This window comes from Callithrix jacchus, chromosome 3 (genome assembly GCF_049354715.1).
Source record: "Callithrix jacchus isolate 240 chromosome 3, calJac240_pri, whole genome shotgun sequence".
NCBI lineage: Eukaryota > Metazoa > Chordata > Mammalia > Primates > Cebidae > Callithrix > Callithrix jacchus.
Genome location: NC_133504.1, coordinates 152277769 through 152298135, shown reverse-complemented (window position 1 = coordinate 152298135; position 20367 = coordinate 152277769). Strand labels below are relative to the sequence as shown.

Sequence of the window (20367 nt, the reverse complement as noted above, 5' to 3'; positions counted from 1 at the left end):
GAGATTGGAAATGGATCAGAGCACTCTGAAGATATTCAAATAATGGCTCTATGTTCCTTCCCATGCTTATGGGAAGTAGATGATTTTAAAAGTGCTAGTATTTTAGTATTAAGATGGATGTGATAGGCAAGACAAGGTTTTATCTTTCATCCTAGAAAATGTGGGAAAATAAAAATGCATCCATTTGTTTACAGTATCCTAAATTTTAGTTCTTTTTCTTTCTGCTGCCATCCCTGCAAGATCCAGAAGAAAATATGTGCCCAGGTGTTAAACTTCACATTCTGGAACAGGATTTTCTTGGGTATGGTTTGCCTGGGTATTGGAAAAAGGCCTCCTGCAGAAGTGTAACAGTCAAGATAGTGCTGGGTGCCGTAAGTAATAAACCCCTAGATCTCAGTGGCTTAGCACTGTGGAAATGTATTTCCACTCTTGTGTGGCCTAATTTTGGCAGCAGGGAAGGATGAAGGCAACTCTAAGCAGGCAGTTATGTAGGGACACCAACTAGTAGACACTCCATCTTCAACACACAACTTTCAAGGACTTCCTGGTGTCAACATCTGACTAGTAAATGCAGAGGAGAGAGAATGGAGAATTCTTTGAGAGGGTTTTTAGAGCCAGGCCTGCATGTGATAGAATTACTTCTTCCTGTGCGCCATTGGCCAGCACTCTTATTATATAGCCACAGCAAATTGCAAAGGAGGCTGGGAAATAAAGCCCAGTGTGTGATTGAGACAGCAGGAAGATAAGAATGGTGAGCAGTCTCTTCCACAGGTGCTGTGTTAGAATATTAACAGCACTGCTGAGCCATAGAAATTCACCAGGTCAGGCCCAACTTCTTGGAATTCCAAATCTACAAAAACCTTCTAAAGCTTCTATGATCTCTTCTTAGGTGTGCTTAAGGCAAATGACTTAAGTATGACCTACATTTCACACATTCTGAACTGTGCATAGCACCCCACAAGCATTTGGTAGATATTGATGGCGGCTTGCATTCCAACACTTTTTTTGTTCATTTGAAACTCCTCTTTGTTTCAAGTTTCACTTTTCCCTATATTTTAGTCAACTTTTCTTGATCTCAGAGGATTTGTTAATTTTCCTGGTTTTGCCTGGGCAACTCCAAAAAGAAGTCTTTTAAAATGACATCTGTAACAGGTTTATGGTCAAGGTTAAATTGATCTCACACTTAGGTTCAAAAACAGATACCATGTTATTTTAAATGAAAGTGCATACTTTCATCCAGGGTACATAGTCAAACCCAGAAAGTGATCAAGGAAACCACATAGAAAAACACTATTGAGCCAAATTAAAAGGGACACAAAGTGAGAAATTTTGTGATCATAGTTGCCTATTGCAGCTGTACAAACCAAGCTAATGAAAAGATGATGTAATCTCTTGTTGCAAAGAACAAAGTGATTTCCTATGAGATTAAGCACGAACTTTCCAACCTTGTATTTAAGATTTAGATAGCTCTTCTGTTCTTCCCCAAACTCTAGGGTAAGTATTAGAATTAAATTTCTGAGCCAAATGACTTATAGAGTAAGCTCAATCCTTTTTAAATTTGCAATCCTTTAAGAATTTGTTTAATATTCACATTACGATCCAATAACATATAAGCTGCCCATTGCTATAATTCCTAACATCTAGATGGTCTCATAGGTACTTTTTTCAGCAGTATTCTCAGTGCTGTGCTCCTTGAAGAGCTAGTATATGGGCTGTTGGAAGAGTCTGTCTGAAATAGAACCTGTCTTTTCCGGAGTGGGACTTTGAGTTGTTTTTTATTTTAAAGTCGCAGGTAGAATAAGTCTTCATTTTGTACTTCATAGTTATTAAATGATGATTGAGAAACTACAACATGCTGGATATTAGGTATACTGAAGAGTTATTAAATGCAGCCTGTGGTTGAATCAGAACATTAGTATCATTCCTGGGCATCTCAACAATTGTTTCTTTTTTAAAAAAGTTTATTTTACTTTTAAGTTTTGGGATACCTGTGCAGAATGTGCAGGTTCATTACACAGGCATACATGTGCCATGGTGGTTTGCTGCACCTATCAACCTGTCATCTAGGTTTTAAGCCCCCCATACATTAGGCATTTGTCCTAATGCTATTCCTCTCTTTGCTCCCCACCCCTCGACAGGCCCTGGTATATGATGATCCCCTTCTTGTGTCCATGTGTTCTCGTTGTTTAACACCCGCTTATGAGTGAGAACATGAGGTGTTTGCTTTTATCTTCTTGTGTTAGTTTGCTGAGGATGATGGTTTCCAGCTTCATCCATGTCCCTGCAAAGGACATGAACTCATTCTGTTTTATGGCTGCATAGTATTCCATGGTGCCACATTTTCTTTGTCCAGTCTATCATTGATGGGCATTTGGTTTGATTCCAAGTCTTTGCTATTGTAAATAGTGCTGCAACAAACGTGTGTACAGCATTCCCTCTGGGCAATTGTTTCTTTAAGGAGTCTGATCATGAATCTTTTAAGAACTGTATTCTATAGAACGTGTACAAAGCATATCTTTAATTTACCTTCTCAAAAATTAAGATGGCCATGCATTAGGGTGTATGACAGTGAGATACGTATGTGCACTGTTCTGGTCTTCCTGTGGGTTTTTAATCCACTAGTGAGCAGGCCCCATGAGGGAGAGACCGGGGGTCTTCCCTGCCTTTCTTCATATCCCCAGAACCCAGCATGAGACCAGACATCATGCATGCCCAATAAATGCTTTTTGAGTATATGAAGGAACATATAACGTAGGCTTACTTGAAATGGGTTGCAGTGTGTTTCAGATTTAGACTATAAAAGTTTAGTAGATACCATTTCATTTTCATATAAAATTAACTTTTATTTTTGATTAGTCCCAATGCCATTAACTTGTTTCATAATTGAGGATTATCCAAGATCACAGCTTTTCTTCCTGTTTCTAGTTGTTTCTCACCTGATGTATGCTAGGCAAGCTGTAGACATTTGTTGACTTGATACATTAATGTGAGATTTTTATCTAAAGGTGACCAGAGAAAGAAAACAAGCAAACTTATTTTGTTTTTTAGCAACTAGCTAGTAGAAACATTGAAACTAAAATAACTTGCAGTTACCTAGCAAAAAAAGGAAATGCTCAGTATAGTAAAGGAATGAATTTGCAAGTTTCCATTTATCAAATGCTAGCAGCCAACATCACCCCATTGGACTCTCACCCTAATCTTGAATGGCAGGCGAAGCTTACTTTAAATTCACATTTTATGAAAGGGAGACTGAGACCTTGATTAAGAGACCTCTCAGTAACTCATAGCTAATATGTATAGGATTCAACTTTAAAACCTAGACTATTGACTCCAAATTCACTGCCTCCTCCTCTTCATCAAGCTCAATGTTATAAGCTACTAGTGATATTTTATTATCTATGCTCTCGATACCTATGATATTTAATAAACAGAAATTTTCTGTATGCATGTAGTTGTAAATTTATTTTCTTACCTATTTGCATACAGTGATGTTTTGAAAATATAAAGCAGATCATCTCAGTTTGTGTTTTAAGAATATTCTTATCCTCACATTGAACTTAAGATAAAAAAATCTAATCACCTTGCCTGGGCCTGGATTTTGCCTACACCCTGGCCCTCTTGTCCTAGACCTCTTCCTTCTACTCAGTCTGCTCACCTACATTGGCCTTCTGGTTGTCCCTTGAATATACCAAGCCCACTCCTACTTCAAGGCCTTTCTACTGACTGTTCAATCTGCCAGGAAACTCTTGTCCTCCAGTCTCTTGTTAGCTAATTCCTTTGTATCATTGTATCATTCTACTTTTTTCTCAAATGTGACCTCCCTGGCAGCCTTCACACTGTCCAATTAGAGTACTACTGCATGGCCTGTTACTATACTGGTCTTCCTAGCATGCACGCTATCTGAAATTTTCTTCTCATTTATTTACTTGTTTTCTGTTTCCCTGACCACCCCATCCACTCACTATACCAAGATTGCAAAGTCCAAAGAACAAAAACTTTGCTTGTCTTGTTCACTGTTGCCCTTCCTGTGCCTAGAATAGAGGACAACACATAATAGGCACTTGATAAAGAATACTGGATAAATAGTAAATATCTGAAAACAGTTCCTTCTCATTGGCTCTTACAGTTTAGACATATTTTATTTTCTTTATTTTTGTTTCTAGTTGTGGGTATGTTTAGCACAGAAGACATGGAATGGTACAAATGCCTAATAGTTCTGTTGTGTAGGGTTATGCTAATTTTCCAGAAGCATCTTTTGTTGAATACAAAGATGATCTCCTACCAGACAGAGAGAGCAGACTACCTGTTAAGACCTTGAGCTGTAGGTTTTGGGCACCACAGGCAGGAAATCGGGTTCTGCCGAGTGGAGATACTCCTCCCAGTGGATGACAGCCTCCTTCCCTCTGGAATTCCTGGTGATGAAGTTGCAGATCACCCATAGATGGAACTTGGATCTGATGTGTCTTACACTCCACCAACATACACTCTCTTCCATTTTCCTTTTATTGCCACCTGGTATTGAAATTATCCCATTGTATTCAGATAGTGTTTGTTTGGGGTTTGATTTTTGTGTTTTGTTTTGTTTTGTTTTGTTTTGAATTATGCTTTGATGACACATACTGAGGTTGGACTTTCGAAAGCATCAAACTGTGATATAAAATGACTGGCATAAGAGGTGAAGACTGTCCCGCTTTGCTGCAGACTAGCTGTACATGTCTCTGGGAGACCTTTACATCTGTTTGGGGTTCATTGTTTTCTTCTACAGAAATGGTGGGACATATACATGACCTGTCTCTACAGGGCAGGACTTTTGGGAAATAATGCACCCCAGAAGTTATATAAATAAAACATATCATCATCAGCATAATTGCTTTAAAGGATATTATCAATAAGTATTTACTGAAAATATTTATATTTTAACTTACATAGGAAGGCAGTAGTGGTTTTTAATAAAATTGCAAGTGAATATCCTTGACTCTTACTCAAAAAAATCTCTTCCACAAAAAACACAAAATACAAGATAAGCAGGTGTTGGGCATTTCAACAATGTGAATTCCGTGTTATCTTTCATCGTTGTGTATTATAAACAGTGCACAGGATTGGAGCAATGTTCACCTGAAAAGAAAAGTACAGCTGCCTCAGTCTTGAAAGTGAACGTTACGGCTTTTTATTTTTTAATTTATGGTAAAGCATTCTGAGAGAGATCATAGTTTCTGTTCTTTTAAGTAAGGCCTAGAGTTATAGGTCAGTTGATTGAATGATTTTTTTCCAATCTTCCCTTTATGTGATAGGGAAGATTCTGCCATATAAGTGTAGCTTTTACAAAGGATTAATACCATAAAATATTAAAAACAGCTTAAAAATCTAAATATATATAAAAGAGGAGTTTTGGGCCATCATTACTGAAAATATTAACATAGTTCTTAGATACAGAAGATGAAAAGGTTACCTCTTTAAAAGATAAGATTTAAATAATGAATTTCGGGGTAGGACATTTTGTTATTTTTTCTACTTTGCCTAATTAGCAACAATGCTTAGATCTCAGTCTGTCTGGTAGCAATGGTATTTCTTCTTAGAAAAATCTAAAACTATTAGACAAAGTGGTTGATCTTCCAGATCCGTAGTTGTTAGAGGTCCACAGCTATTAAAAAGAACATAGCTCCGTATGTATGAATAAGCAGTCTCCAAGGTAAATCCTTCAACCTCCAAAATACATTGTTAAATGAAAAACAAGGTACAGGACAGTGTGTACTATATGCTACATATATATTTTTAAAATTCTATATATTTTTATAAATTTTTCTCTGGAAAGTCTTTCAGGTTGCCTTCAGAGAGTAGGTTGGAATCCTGTGGTACAAAGGTGACAGTGAAGTATCCTACTGTGTAACCTTTTGATGCTTTTGAATTGTCAACAACTGTACACAAATATTAAAATTCAGTTTAAAATGACACTGTTAAAAACTAGTAAGAAAAGTAATGTGTCTGAGAAAAGCAAAAGTAGTGAGAAAAAGAATTTTGTGCATTTAAAAACGTGGCTTTTAAGATATTATATCTATCTGTGTATTTTAAACCAGAAGATTGGGATATGTACAGCACCTGAGAGAATACATTGATCTAAGAAATTTGGGTTCTGGACTCTAGTGTGCTACTGATCAGCTCTGGGAAAGTCACGCAGATTTTAATTCAGACTTCACTAGACCTCAGTTTTCTGAACTGTAAAATGAGAAGAGTGAATAAATTGCCTTCCAACTGGTGAAACCAATAATTCCAAAATAACTTGTAAAGAAGCATTTTTAAAGGGTTAAATTTATGGTTAAAAATAAGTGCATTCATGAAAAGAGCAGCCAGTTTGGCTCTCTGTGGCCAAAAAAACACGTGCACTTTGAGTACTGCCTCTTGGTGACAGCATATTAGAATTGCAGTGAAAATTACTGAGAACAGGCAATTAACCTTGCATGCAAAAATGGAATATCCTGTCTGTCACAATCACTGTAGGGACATTTCTCAATTTATAAACATATAGTGGTATTAAAGTCAAAGGTAGTCTAATTTCAAAACTATTAAATCATTTGAAAAATTTTTGTTACTGATCTATAGAAATCTATCAAGCATAGGTTCTTTATAATTTGTTATAATCTTGGATTGCATGAATTTTAACAGAGGTCAGCAAACTTTTTCTGTAAAGGGTCAAATGGTAAAAATTGTATGATTTGTGACACCTAAGATCTCCATTGTAACTATACAACTCTGCAGTTGTAACACAAAGGTAGCCATAGACAATATGTAAATGAATGAGGATGGTTATATTCCTGTTCCAGTGACGCTTTATTTAGAAGTACATGTGTTACGCCAGATTTGGCCCACAGATTGTAGTTTGTTGACCCCTGAATTATAATACACTCCTACCCTAAGTTTCTCTTTGCACAGTATTCTTAAGTTACCTAATTGCCTAATCCCAAATACGGAAATAACATTCTACATTCCACAACCCCTTACCTTCAGTCACTTCTTTATGAATAACCTACTTTGCAAATACTACACTTTACCCAGTTACCCTGATGTTAACCATATTTTAGTTCTATAAGTTGCTTTCCTTGTTTATCTTCCCTCTGGATTTATTTTTCCTGAAAACAAGCAATGATATTTGTTTCTCTTCCACTCCCTTGTGTGTGTAACCATTTTTATATAATTTCAATCTTTAGCCTGAAAGTCTTCTGCTCAAATATCTTTTGTACCTAGGGAATCTTGGTCAGCCTTGTTTAAAATCTTCAGAATATGGTTAACCACTTATTAAACATATTCTTCCCTTTTAAAGTGAAGTTCAATCGCATTGAAAACTCCTCAAAGAACAAGTATGGTCTGACTTATAATTTGTCTTGGCAAATCATTTGCAAAGATAGATACTGGTTTTTGAATTTAGTGCATCCCTGGAGAGACCCCTGTCTTAGCCAGGAACACTGGCACCAAGACCTGAACTGTAATACCTGGCTCCAGTTCCAGATAATTCCCTCACCACGTCAATCCAGCTCTCATCCTTGTCTTTTTCCTTGAAGCTCTCCTTAGTCTTTACCCTTTCTCCTCTCTCAATATTTCTAAATTCTAAAACTTTGCCTGCCATGGACCAACTTGATATTGGCAAAACTCTTCACTTACATGCATGAAGGCTGATAGATTATTGAGATTTACTACATGCTTTAAATTCACTGCTTTTCCTATCCAGCAATTTAGCTGTAGGCCCGGATAAAGGTGATTCGTGTGATCCATCTTGCTTTATGTCTCACTTGACATTCTGCCTTTTTCATGACAGGTTGCTGAATGCTATAAAGCCAGGACTTGTTAAAAAGATCAATAGATTGCCTACCCCCATTGCAGGACTGGTGAGTATGTGGAATTGAGATTTATTTTCCAATATTCCTTTACTCTAACCTAGGGGTCATGACAGTACCATTTATTACAGTTCTCTCCTGCAATATATATTCCCCTTGAATGAGAATGCATTGAATCCATTAAACCAAGAGGTCACTTAAAATGAAAGATTGCAGTCATGCCTAAATGACATGTTAATCTTTGTTTGTGTTTTTTCCATGACTGATAAGGACCTTTATTCTCAAAGAGCTAAATTTGTTTTGGGGTGAGAGGCTGATAATTTGGTTGACCTTTTGGGGAGGAATGTGATTTTAATTACATTTTCTCATTTCAGTTCCTCACTGCATTCCCCTAGAATGGATGGTAGGGGAGATAGTGAGAAAGAAAATATTAAGAGAAAACAACAGTTTCATAATAAATTGCTGTTTTCAATATTATAATCTACTTGGGTTTAAATACCACAATTGTAGACCAACTATTCTAAAGACATAATGGGCCACTAAGGTGGTCTAAGGTTATCTGGAGAACTGTTGAAGCCCTTCTGAACCTACCCACATAAAATCTAAAATTCACATGTTCATATGTGGTTAGAAGCAGAATTCTTTTTCATGCATTGATATGTCTCATAATTCTTGGCAACTAATTTTAATTGCTTCCTGGATGTTGCCTTTGTGTAGAAAAAGGAAAGAAGTAGAAGATCAGGAAAACAATCAAATTTTAGTTCTGGATATGTGTACGTGTGTGCACACACATGCGCACACACAGCCGAGGAAGTATGTGGCTTGGTAATGACTGACTGATTGTTTCCATTGTGATCGCCTTCTGTGCATGTGGTTTTCAGAAAGCAATGAGAAGAATGTCAAGAATTCAAGCAGTATTCTAGGTAGACCTTACTGATTGTTGTTAAAAAGCTTCTTAGCCATATCACGATGACTAATTGAAATTAGATGTGACAAAAAACCAATTGTATTTGAGAACCATAGGGGGTCCTTGTAGGAAAGTACATGGTTTCAACCAGTTGAATGCAATAGATGTTTTCTTTATTTTAAGAATTGCTCTTTCGGTGGATGCATTTTATTCCCAATATTGGTTGGTAGTGAGCTAGTTATAGTCACTAAAAATCCTTCTAATTTTGTTTTTCAGAATCATGTAACCAAATAAGTTAATATCTAGATAGATACATAAATTTGGAAGGAATATATTTGAATAATTCTATAAAATAAATCAAAAGATGAATATTACATATTAATGTGTACATATATCAATTATTACATTTAGTAACTTACCTCTTACAAATGTTAAAGCCGAGGTCTTAATGATCCTGATGAATATCTGTTTGTCCCTAAGCCTATGGCATCCCTGGATCTTGGAGCTCTGGAGTTTAATGTTATAGAAGCAAAATTTGCAGCATAAAACTAAGGAAGGCCCCAGGAAAATCCAGATGAGGAGAAACAAGTCACTCCAGCCCAGTAGCTAAAGAGAAAGGGGTTTTAAAACCTCAATTTAAAAATGGAAATAATAAATGATTTTAGTAAAATTAACTGTTAGGGGCACATGCATTTATCTTTATATTATTTCCTGTCATGGATCAAATGTTGTTTCTTACCTATTGCTTCTGTCTTGGAGTATTCAGGCAACCTGATGCAAGAAGGCAAGGTGACCTCATCTTCTTTCCTTCTATTTATGTTCTTGACTAGTATTCCTCTACTTCCTTTTTTTCATTTGGATTTCCTTTTCACTTTGTCCTTGCTATTACCATTTCCTTTGGGTTTTTGTTGGCCCCTTTTCAATGAACACCTCCCCTACTTGCTTTCACCCTGTATCACCTGTATTTTCTTTACTAATTTATTATCTTTAATTAAAAAATACTTTATAGCAATAAGTGCCCACATGAGAAATAAGGAAAGATCTAAAATTGACACCCTATCATCAAAATTGAAAGAGCTAGAGGAGGAAGATCAAAAAAACTCAAAAGCTAGCAGAAGACAAGAAATAAATAAGATCAGAGCAGAACTGAAGGAGATGGAGGCACAAAAAACCCTTCAAAAAATCAATAAATCCAGGAGCTGGTTTTTTGAAAAGATCAGCAAAATAAACAGACAGCTAGCCAGACTAATAAAAAAGAAAAGAGAGAGGAATGGAACAGATGGAATAAAAAAAGATAAAGGGGACATCACCACTGATCCCACAGAAATACAAACTACCATCAGAGATTACTACAAACACCTCTGCACACATAAACCAGTAAACCAGGAAGAAATGGATAAATTCATGGACACTTGTACTCTACCAAGACTAAATCAGGAGGAAGTTGAAACCCTGAATAGACCAACAAGGGCTGAAGTAGAGGCAGTAATCAATAGCCTACCAACCAATATCATACTGAATGGGCAAAAGCTGGAAGAATTCCCTTTGAAACAGGCACTAGACAAGGATACCCTCTCTCACCACTCCTATTCAATATAGTATTGGAAGTTCTAGCCAGAGCAATCAGGCAACAAAAAGAAATAAAGGGTATTCAGTTAGGAAAGGAGGAAGTCAAACTGTCTCTGTTTGCAGACGACATGATTGTATATCTACAAGAGCCCGTCGTCTCAACCCAGAATCTTCTCAAACTGATAAGCAACTTCAGCAAAGTCTCAGGATACAAAATCAATGTGCAGAAATCACAAGCATTCCTATACACCAATAACAGACAAACAGAGAGCCAAATCAAGAGCGAACTTCCATTCACAATTGCTACAAAGAGAATAAAACACCTAGGAATACAATTAACAAAGGATGTAAAGGACCTCTTCAAGGAAAACTGCAAACCACTGTTCAACAAAATAAGAGAGGACACAAACAGATGGAAAAATATTCCATGCTCATAGTTAGGAAGAATTAATATCGGGAAAATGGCCATACTGCCCAAAGTAATCTATAGATTCAATGCTTTCCCCATCAAGCTGCCAATGACCTTCTTCACAGAACTGGAAAAAACCACTTTAAACTTCATGTTGAATCACAAGAGAGCCCACATAGCCAAGACAATACTAAGCAAAAGAACAAAGCCAGAGGCATCACACTGCTGGACTTCAAACTATATTACAAGGCTGTAGTAATCAAAACAGCATGGTACTGGTACCAAAACGGAGACATAGACCAATGGAACAGAACAAAGGCCCCAGAAGCAACATCACACATCTACAACCATCTGATCTTTGACAAACCTGACAAAAACAAGCAATGTGGAAAGGACTCCATGTTTAATAAATGATGTCAGGAAAACTGGCTAGCAATGTGCAGAAAGCAGAAACTGGACCCCTACCTGTCACCTTACACGAAAATTAACTGCAGATGGATTAAAGATTTAAACATGAGACCTAACACCATAAAAGCACTAGAAGAAAATGTAGGCAAAACCATCCAGGCCATAGGCATAGGCAAGAACTTCATAACTAAAACACCAAAAGCAATGGCAATAAAAGCCAAGATAGACAAATGGGACATAATTAAAATTCAGAGCTTCTGTACAGCAAAAGAAATCATTATTAGAGCGAACTGGCAACCAACAGAATGGGAAAAAATTTTTGCAATCTACCCATCTGACAAAGGGCTAATATCCAGAATCTACAAAGAACTAAAACAGATATACAAGAAAAAAACAAAAAACCCCAATCAAAAGTGGGCAAAGGATATGAACAGACACTTTACCAAAGAAGACATACACGAGGCCAACAAACATATGAAAAAATGCTCATAATCACTGGTCGTTAGAGAAATGCAAATCAAAACCACATTGAGATACCATCTCATGCCAGTTAGAATGGCGATCATTAAAAAATCTGGAGACAACAGATGCTGGAGAGTATGTGGAGAAATAGGAACACTCTTACACAGTTGATGGGAGTGTAAATTAGTTCAACCATTGTGCAAGACTGTGGCAATTTCTCAAGGATCTATAAATAGAAAGAAATAGAGATTCCATTTGACCCAGCAATCCCATTGCTGGTTATATACCTGAAGAACTATAAATCATTCTACTATAAAGACACATGCACACATATATTCATTGCAGCCCTGTGTATAATAGCAAAGACCAGGAACCAACCCAAATGCTCATCAATGATAGACTGGACAAAGAAAATGTGGTACATATATACCATGGAATACTATGCAGCCATAAAAAACGATGAGTTCATGTCCTTTGTAGGGACTTGGATGAATCTGGAAACCATCATTCTCAGCAAACTGACACAAGAAAAGAAAGCCAAACACTGCCTGTTCTCACTCATAGGTGGGTGTTGAACAATGAGAACACGTGGACTCAGGGAGAGAAGCATCACACACTAGGGGCAGTTGAGGGGGTAGGGGAGAGACAGCCGAGGATGGGGGAGGGTGGGGAGGGATATCTTGGGGAGAAATGCCAGATATAGTATGCACCTAAAGTAAAATAAAAAAAAAAAAAAAGACTTCAGCCCCAGCTGCCATCTCACTACAATTATATGGAAAGATCCCAAGTGAAAACCACCCAGCTGAACCCATCCATCCTCAGAACTATTAGAAATAACCAATTATTGTTTTAAGCCACTGAGCTTGGGTGTTGCATCTTATGTAGCAGCAGATTAATGGGATAAGCCTGCCAATTTACAGCAAAGGGAAACTATTAAATAAAACCACGAGGAAAGAAAAAAAGAGGAATTGGAAACCTACCAGTTAAAAAAAAATGAATCCGCACTGGGGGCTCCAAAAGGTGGGAGGATGGGAAGAGGGTGAGAGTTTAAAAACTACTTATTGAGTATGATGTTCAGTTTTGGGTGCTGGGTTCACTAGAAGCTCAAATGTCACCACTAAGCAATAATATATTCATGTAACAAACCTGCGCATGTACCCCTGAATCTAAAAATAAAAAATACCAAAAAGAATGAATCAACTTAAAAAAAAATACTTTCTTAAGTAAAGTCACCTACTGCCTATGCACTATTGACTCCTGAAACTACAAATCTGGTCAAACTCTTTTCCTTTGCTCCAGTGGCCTTCAGGTCAACATTTTCACAAAAACCAGGGCACACTACTTGTGGCCCTGGTGGGAATCAGGTCATTGCCCGCAACCCCCTATTATGTTCCTGTCCTTCCAGGGTTCTCACTTCATTCCTGTGCCTACCTTTCTACACTTATGTGCTTGTCTGTGTTCATGACTTCAACTCTCCATGATACTGACCCAGAGCAGCATTTCTCATCAAGTGCTCTCTCCTGAACTCCACATCTGGTGTTCTGTCTGTTGGACAGCTCTATCTAGAAGTCCTACAGGCACCTCAAACTTGACATATTCAAGTGAGACTTGAATGACCAGTCCTGTGCCCACCTATTTTCCAGTGTCAGTGAAGGCATCATAGACATTCAGTTGCACCAGTTCCTCTATCAAAGAATTTTCCCACCTGTCTACTTGCACTGTACCCAAGCAGGCCGTCCTCATCTCTTGCCTGGACTATAGTAGTTGACTCACAGTTCTGCAAACACTCTTCATTCCCGTGTATGATGCCTTTTCTTGTGATATGTATTATTCATTGAATGCTTTCCTCCTGCTCTGCTTGACAAAATCATATTTATCCATCAAGATCTAACACAGATTAACACATCTTTTAAGTTAAAAAAAAACTAAAGATCTAACACAAGACATCCTCCTTTGTAAAACCTTTAGAATTTATAGTCCATTATGATCTTTTATTATAGAATACAGAGTATCTTCTGATATAGAAGAAAATGAGTTAATACTCGAGAGAGACAAAAATCAGCTCTGTTTTGAAATATATTTTGGAGAGTAAGATTTTGAATAACTATGGTTAACAGTTTGAAATTAAAGGCCTGTAAATGGTTTCGTATTCATGTTAAGACACTATGTCTTTAAGTAATTGGCCATGATCAAACTTACCAATATCTATAATGGGTCCAAATGATGTTAGGTGTCCTGGTGATGCAGTAAGAAATCACAGCAGTTCTTAGGAAACAATCCGACAAATCACATTCAGGGACATACTGCAAAACAGCTGGCCTGTCCTCTTCACCACTGTCAGCATCATTAAAAATACTGTCCCATCCCCGAAAGGCTGAACAACTGTTGTAGATTAAAGATGTCTGAGGAAATAGGACACCTCATGCAGTGTACGATCCTTTAATTGCAAAAAAAAGCAGCTATAATAGACATTATTGAGACAATTGGGGAAATTTGAGTTTAAATTGAATATTAGATAATAGTATTCTGTCAGTGTTGTATTTCCTGTATGTGAAAGCTGTCTTTGTGTATATAGCAGAATACTCTTGATCTTAGACGGCACATATATGCTGGACTATTTTGAGATGAAATGTCATGGTGTACACAACCAGTCCTCAATATGTTTAGCAAAAAAGTCTAGGTACATAATATATGATTTTATATATACATAGAGATAAAAAGGAAGGAAGGAAAGAAAGGAAGGAAGGGAAGAAGGGTGGAAATGTGGCAGAATACTGTCTGTAGATAAATGGCGTTCAGGGGTCATGGTATTATTGTTGCAACCTTTTGGTAGCTTTGAAATTTTTCAATATAAAAAGTTGAGGATTAAAATACATTAATTCTCTTGTTTTTGGGGAGACGTAGGGAACCTCAAAGAAGTAGTAGTTTTGAAGATGGCAGAGATCATCTTGTTAGCAGAGATGCAGCCTTTGTGTGAGGGTATTTTTCACACAATATTTTCTTCTTCCTTATATTCATGACAGTCAGGAAAGGGCAGATAAAAAAATCCCTGAAATGCTTCTGAATACATCAGGTTGGTTTTTTCACTTTGTCAGGGTTGACAGGCCACTGACCATCTATTGATCACAAAGTCTGCAGTAGCAGGGGCTATAGAGATCTGAGAAGTGTGGCCAGAGAGTTTTCCATGCCTGGAACCCATGCTTGTGTGTCTTAATGGGCTAGTGTTGAGAAGCCAATCCATTAAGATGGCGCAGCTGCTTGACTTGAAGATAAATAGAAAAGTGTGTTTTCACATAGCAATCTGAAATTATAAACATATGTAGATTTACAAAGGCATGAATAGGTGTATTTTAACCCCTGAGTTAAGCTGTGGTTACAAAGAATCCAGGGGTGAAGGTGTTAAAACAAAGTAGTTGAAAATCATTTCCTGGCAAGAATGCAAAGACCCTGGATCCGGGTCTGCATTTCTTCTGTAACTATTGCTGACATATGAAGCCGTGCGGTGACTGCCTGCAGATGCTTGCATTCTCTGTTAGGTGTTAGTGATGCTGTTTGCTGCTGCCAGAGTCCTCAAATTTAGGACTTAGCATACCAAAGGTTTTTTAAAACTGCACTTCAGTCTGTGAGCTTGTCAGTATTGTACAATCAAGCCACATCTTGAAACTCAATTTAGTGGTCATTAGAGATCATGCTAAACGTTGTTTCGTCCCAGGAGCTTTGGGTTTTGTGCAAAAGTCATGAATGGATGAAATCTTTGCTTATGATAGGAGTGTGGGGATTAAGCCTTTTCTTGCCCAGATTTGAATGGTGACAGCTGTCGTGTGTGCACATATGAAGCGAAATTGAGAATAGATGATATCTGTGGATTCTGCCCCTGAGTGCTGAACCTTCCTAGAGGTGTCATGAAATGCTGTTTGACTTTTCATGGGTCTATGAGTATAAAAGTGATCTGAGAAAAATACAACTTTACATCTTAGTTGTATCTTATAAGGACATCTTAGCTGTATTTGTTTTACAGATGAGGACATGTGGGTCCATAAAGGGGAAGTTATTTGCCCCACATTACAGGTCCTGAGCCCTGGCTGCCCCTCTCCTTGGTTCCTCCCAGTTGAAGATGAGACACATTTAATCACACATTATTTTACCTTTTCTGAAAAAGAGAGGAAGGCTTAAAAGCTCACGTTTTAAGTTCATCTCTTTTTTTTCTTTCTGTTGGCCAATACCTACAAAATATCTCCTTGAGCTCCTCTGAAAGGCCTTACTTCACAGATCCCTTCTTAGCCTGATGAATGATGGAAATTTCACGTTATAGCTGAAGGTCAGTAGGATAAGCAGGAATGTGGCTGGTTGGTTGATCCCACCCTTTGGAAACCCTAACCCACCTAGAAACGTGTTTTGGGGAAAAGGATGTACTTTTCTCTAATCAAAGATAAGATTTCAGATCTGGTTAGAGCTTCTTGACATGTAAAATATAAAAATGTAAGTTTCTGTAAGTTCTTTACGCTTTAGGAAGCTTTCAAAAGTTATCTGCTTTATTTTATTAAAGTGGTATCAGAATAGTTGACATTTCATTGTGGGAGATCAGTAGGGGAAGCGATGAAAGAGCTATAGAGATGTCCATATTATGAGAAGATTAAAAACAGTGTTTTGGACAAAAGCTAGACATACAAAGCTGTTAAACCTGAGTAGTACGAGAGAAAAGCCTTTATGCAGACTTCATCATTTTAGGAAGATGACAATGTGATGAATTGGGTCCTCGGTTCTTTGGGTGTCTAACTGTCAAGAAAAGGTTTCCTGCAAATCCCACCTAAGAATTATCTCTGGTGTGCCTCAGCTCATCCTGATCAATGTCTTCTACTTTAGGTTTTATTCTTAAAACTTCCTTTAGAATTTCTAGAACTTTTACCTTCCCTCCAATGATTTGTCTTATAGGTTACCTTAGAAAAAAACTGGTTAATATTCTGTTCTGTAGCTTCTGTCTCTCCTTCAGTTAAAATTGTTGTTTTTTTGTCTGGGCATGGTGGCTCACACCTGTAATTTCAGTACTTTGGGAGGCCAAGGCATGCAGACCACTGAAGGTCAGGAGTTCAAGACCAGCCTGGCCAACATGGTAAAATCCCGTCTCAACTAAAAACACGAAACTTAGCCAGGCATGGTGGTTCATGCCTGTAATCCCAGCTACTCAGGAAGCAGAGGCAGGAGAATTGCTTGAACCCAGGAGGCAGAGGTTGCAGTGAGCGGAGATTGTGCCATTGCATTTCAGCCAGGGCTGTAGAGTAAAATTCTGTCTCAAAAAAAAAAAAAAAAAAAAATGTTTTCTTGGCCGCTAGAGAGGCAAGGCAGGCAAGAGGGAGGTTAGAGGTGTAAGTTAACCCAGTGATAACCATCATATATAACATTCCTGCCCCACCCAGGTGCAGTGCTAGATCATCCTCCCTAATCTTTACAATACACCTGCTATGTTGTTATTGCTGTACCTTCACTCTAAAGTTCAAAGAAATGTCACCAGCTTTCCAACTAATAAGAGGCAGAGTTGGGGCTTGAACCTGGGTTTGCCCAACTCTGTGTCTGTGCCTTTTCTACTGTGTTACACTCTCTCCATTAGACCTGAGGATATAGAATTGTATCTCAACACTTTCAGAACATTTGTTTGGAGACATCAACCTCTAAGTTTATCCTAAGTTATTAGAAGACAAACTCTCTCATTTCAAATCTATTAATTCAACCAAATTGAAGAAGTAGCCTTGTTGAAAAAGGCACTGCCACATGTAATATTTCTACCATGGCCACCAGCAAATCAGGATTCATGTGTCCACACCTCAAGCATCACAGTCAATGAAACACCAACCTAACAACTGATCGTGGGAAAGCACTAGAATCTTTACTGGAGTCTTTTAAAAAAAATGTCAGAGTGATTTCATTCATAATATGCAACAAAATTTCCTAAAATGCCCTCCTCTATTTCCTTCTCTTTACACACACACACACACACACACACACACACACACACACCCTCTTATACTTGCCAACTCTCCCAAACCTCTCTCTACCTCCAGTGACTTCAAGTCTTTGAGCCTCACACTGTACTAGTTCTTGTCTTCCTTGCTGCTTACACTTTTGTCTGCTATGACTAATGGTTAGCCCTTTCCAGTGCAAATCAATCCAGCTAGACTCAGCTCTTTTTGCCCCTGATTCTGATTCTGGACAACAAAGACTCAGAGACAGGAAGACAAAATTCTCCTTCATGGGTAGGGGAGGAGGAAGGGCTCAGAATAAGAACCCTCATGTATTTTTTCTGCTACTCTGTGTTCTCTGTGGTAGTAGCATGGCACAATCGGGGTCTCCAGGGGTCGTCCTCCTCTTCTTTAGGGGAACAAGTAAAAACTGGTAGCCAAGTGATGTTCTGTTTGAAGGAGGCATATTTCACTGAGGGAAGTGAATAGACGTTGTGAAGTTTCTCAGCCAAAATGGAATTCAATGACACACTTTCCTTTATCCTCCTCCCTGGCACAGTATGAGAAGTCTCTGTTGCGTTCCCACACCACACAGAGAGGGAATGCTCCATTTGCCGCTCTCAAGTGTGATGCCAAAGCCAAACCAAAGTAGGAGCGATGATTAGCATTTTAGCAGGTTTAGCCATGGAAGACTACACACCTCCAGAAAAAACAATGAAATGCACAAGGTCTTTGCTGCATTCCACCTGCGTTCACTTGAAAGGTGGAGTATGAACTCGGGGATTGTAAGTTTATTTAACGCCTCCCATGTCAATACGGCTTGAAACAGCCTCCACTGTTAGCTTGTGAAAAAGCACAGGTCATTTCATGTCCCTCATCTTCTCATAATTTTATGTGGCTCCCCACTGAATGTGGAGTAAAATCCAAACACCTTAGAAAGGTATTCAGGGCTCTTCCTGAGGGAAAGTAACATTTAAGGTTTATCTCTCACTACATACATCACTCTCGGAAACAGGGCAACAGATGATTCATGACAAACCAAAAGGCTTGACCGCATTGTGAATACAGTGATAAAAGTGTGTCTGATGGTGAGAGCCATTTTTCACTATAATTGGACCGGGCGAAGGGGAGTTCTGATGCCCACTGGAGCAGGCTGGCTTTTGTTTGTTCACTGATGTGCTTGGATCAGACCAGCAAGTTAGTCCCTTTGCATATCTTTTGTGGGTATTTGGGAAGACTTAATAAGAATTTTTTGTCCCTCCATGATCTCGGCTCACTGCAACCTCCACCTCCCGAGTTCAAGCGATTCTCCTGCCTCAGCCTCCTAAATAGCTGGGACTACAGGCGCACGCCACCATGCCCAGCTAATTTTTTATATTTTTAGTAGAGACAGAGTTTCACCATGTTGGCCAGGATGGTCTCCATCTCCTGACCTTGTGATCCGCCTGCCTTGGCCTCCCAAAGTGCTGGGATTACAGGTGTGAGCCACCATGCGCCCAGCCCTGGTTTTCTTACTTGGCCAGAGTTGTAAGTATCCATTGCTGTATAACAAATTACCCCAGAACTTAGTGGCTTAAAACAACAGCATTTATTATCTCATAGTTCTTGTGTGTCAGGAATTTGAGCAAGGCTTAGCTGAGTTCAGGGTCTGTCACAAGGCTGCATTCAAGGTGTTGGTCAGTATCATTTCCAGGCCAAGTGACGAGCTTAGAACTTCCACTTCTAAGCTCACTCGTGGATATTGGCAGGATTCAGTTCCTCACAGGCTGTTGGCCAAAGCCATCCTTAGTTACTTGCCATATGGGTCTTCCTATAGAGCAGGTTATAGGGTTGCAGCTTGCATCATCAGAGTGAGCGAGCAGGAAGGGCCAGAGAAAGAGAAAGGGAGGGAGAAGACAAGCAAGATGGAAGTCATAGTCCTTTATAACCTAATCTCTGAAGTGATGTTTTATCAGTTCTACCTTATTCTATTAATTAAAAACAAGTCACAAGGTCCAGCCCACATTCCAAGGGGAGGAGGTTACACAAGGGTCTAAATGCCAGGAGGAAGGGATCGCTGGGTGCTTTTTAGAAGCTGCTCGTCATGAAGAATGAAATGGTTGTATCCATCTATTGAACAGCCACAGCAGAGATCTCTCATTTTCCTGAGCATGGGTTCCTTGTGCATATGGGACTTTAAAGATAACACAGTTTTCCTTAGATAACCTTTGTTGCATGACATCCAAGGTCTTTTTTCTAATTTTCTTCTGCACATATACACCAAATAGAGATAATGTGTTTTCTCTCTTGCCTTCCAAGTAAAAATCCACTTACGATTTAAGACATAATTCTAATTTCTGCCTTTTAGGTGACTACTTTCTAGAAGACAAGTATAGAGGGAAGGTCAAATGTAAAGTAGATTGTGAAATGTTCATGAATATGCAAGGAAGACTAAGGAAGAATTTCGATTTGAGATTAAGAACTTTAGAAGACATGGGATTTGAACAGGGCATCTACAGATAGTGATCATGGAGTTAGAGGAAGAACAACTAGCTTCAGGGCATGGAATGAGAAAGGCTCTGAGTCAGAAGAACCTGAGTCTTATCTGGAAGTTGCTATTATTTGCATTATTGACACTGGGTCTGGTGACTGCAGCTGGATGCAGAGTCCCTGAGAAAAATCCATGCTTGGAAAGTGGACCAGGAATAGTAAGCTGAGACCTGAAATGCCATCTGGGGGTGTTTGTACTCATTTTGTGGCCAGTAAGAGCCACTGAAAACAAGGGAATCTTATGTTCCAGATAACTGAGGTGGCTGTGTAGAAAGCTGATTATGGGAACAGACCAATAAAAGT

At 38.5% G+C, this 20367-nt stretch overlaps 1 protein-coding gene across 25 annotated transcripts in view; it reads left to right on the top strand.

Moving 5' to 3' along the window:
• Window positions 1-20367, top strand: part of LIMCH1 (LIM and calponin homology domains 1) — a 349321-nt gene that overhangs the window by 159819 nt on the left and 169135 nt on the right. For all 25 annotated transcript variants that reach the window (XM_078367290.1, XM_078367286.1, XM_008993431.5 and 22 more), the window contains exon 3: window positions 7808-7877. Coding sequence is in view for 23 of the 25 variants with exons in the window: in XM_008993431.5 (XP_008991679.2) it covers window positions 7808-7877 (70 nt within the window). In the remaining 2 variants the exon portion in view is untranslated. The remainder of the gene's footprint in view (window positions 1-7807; window positions 7878-20367) is intronic.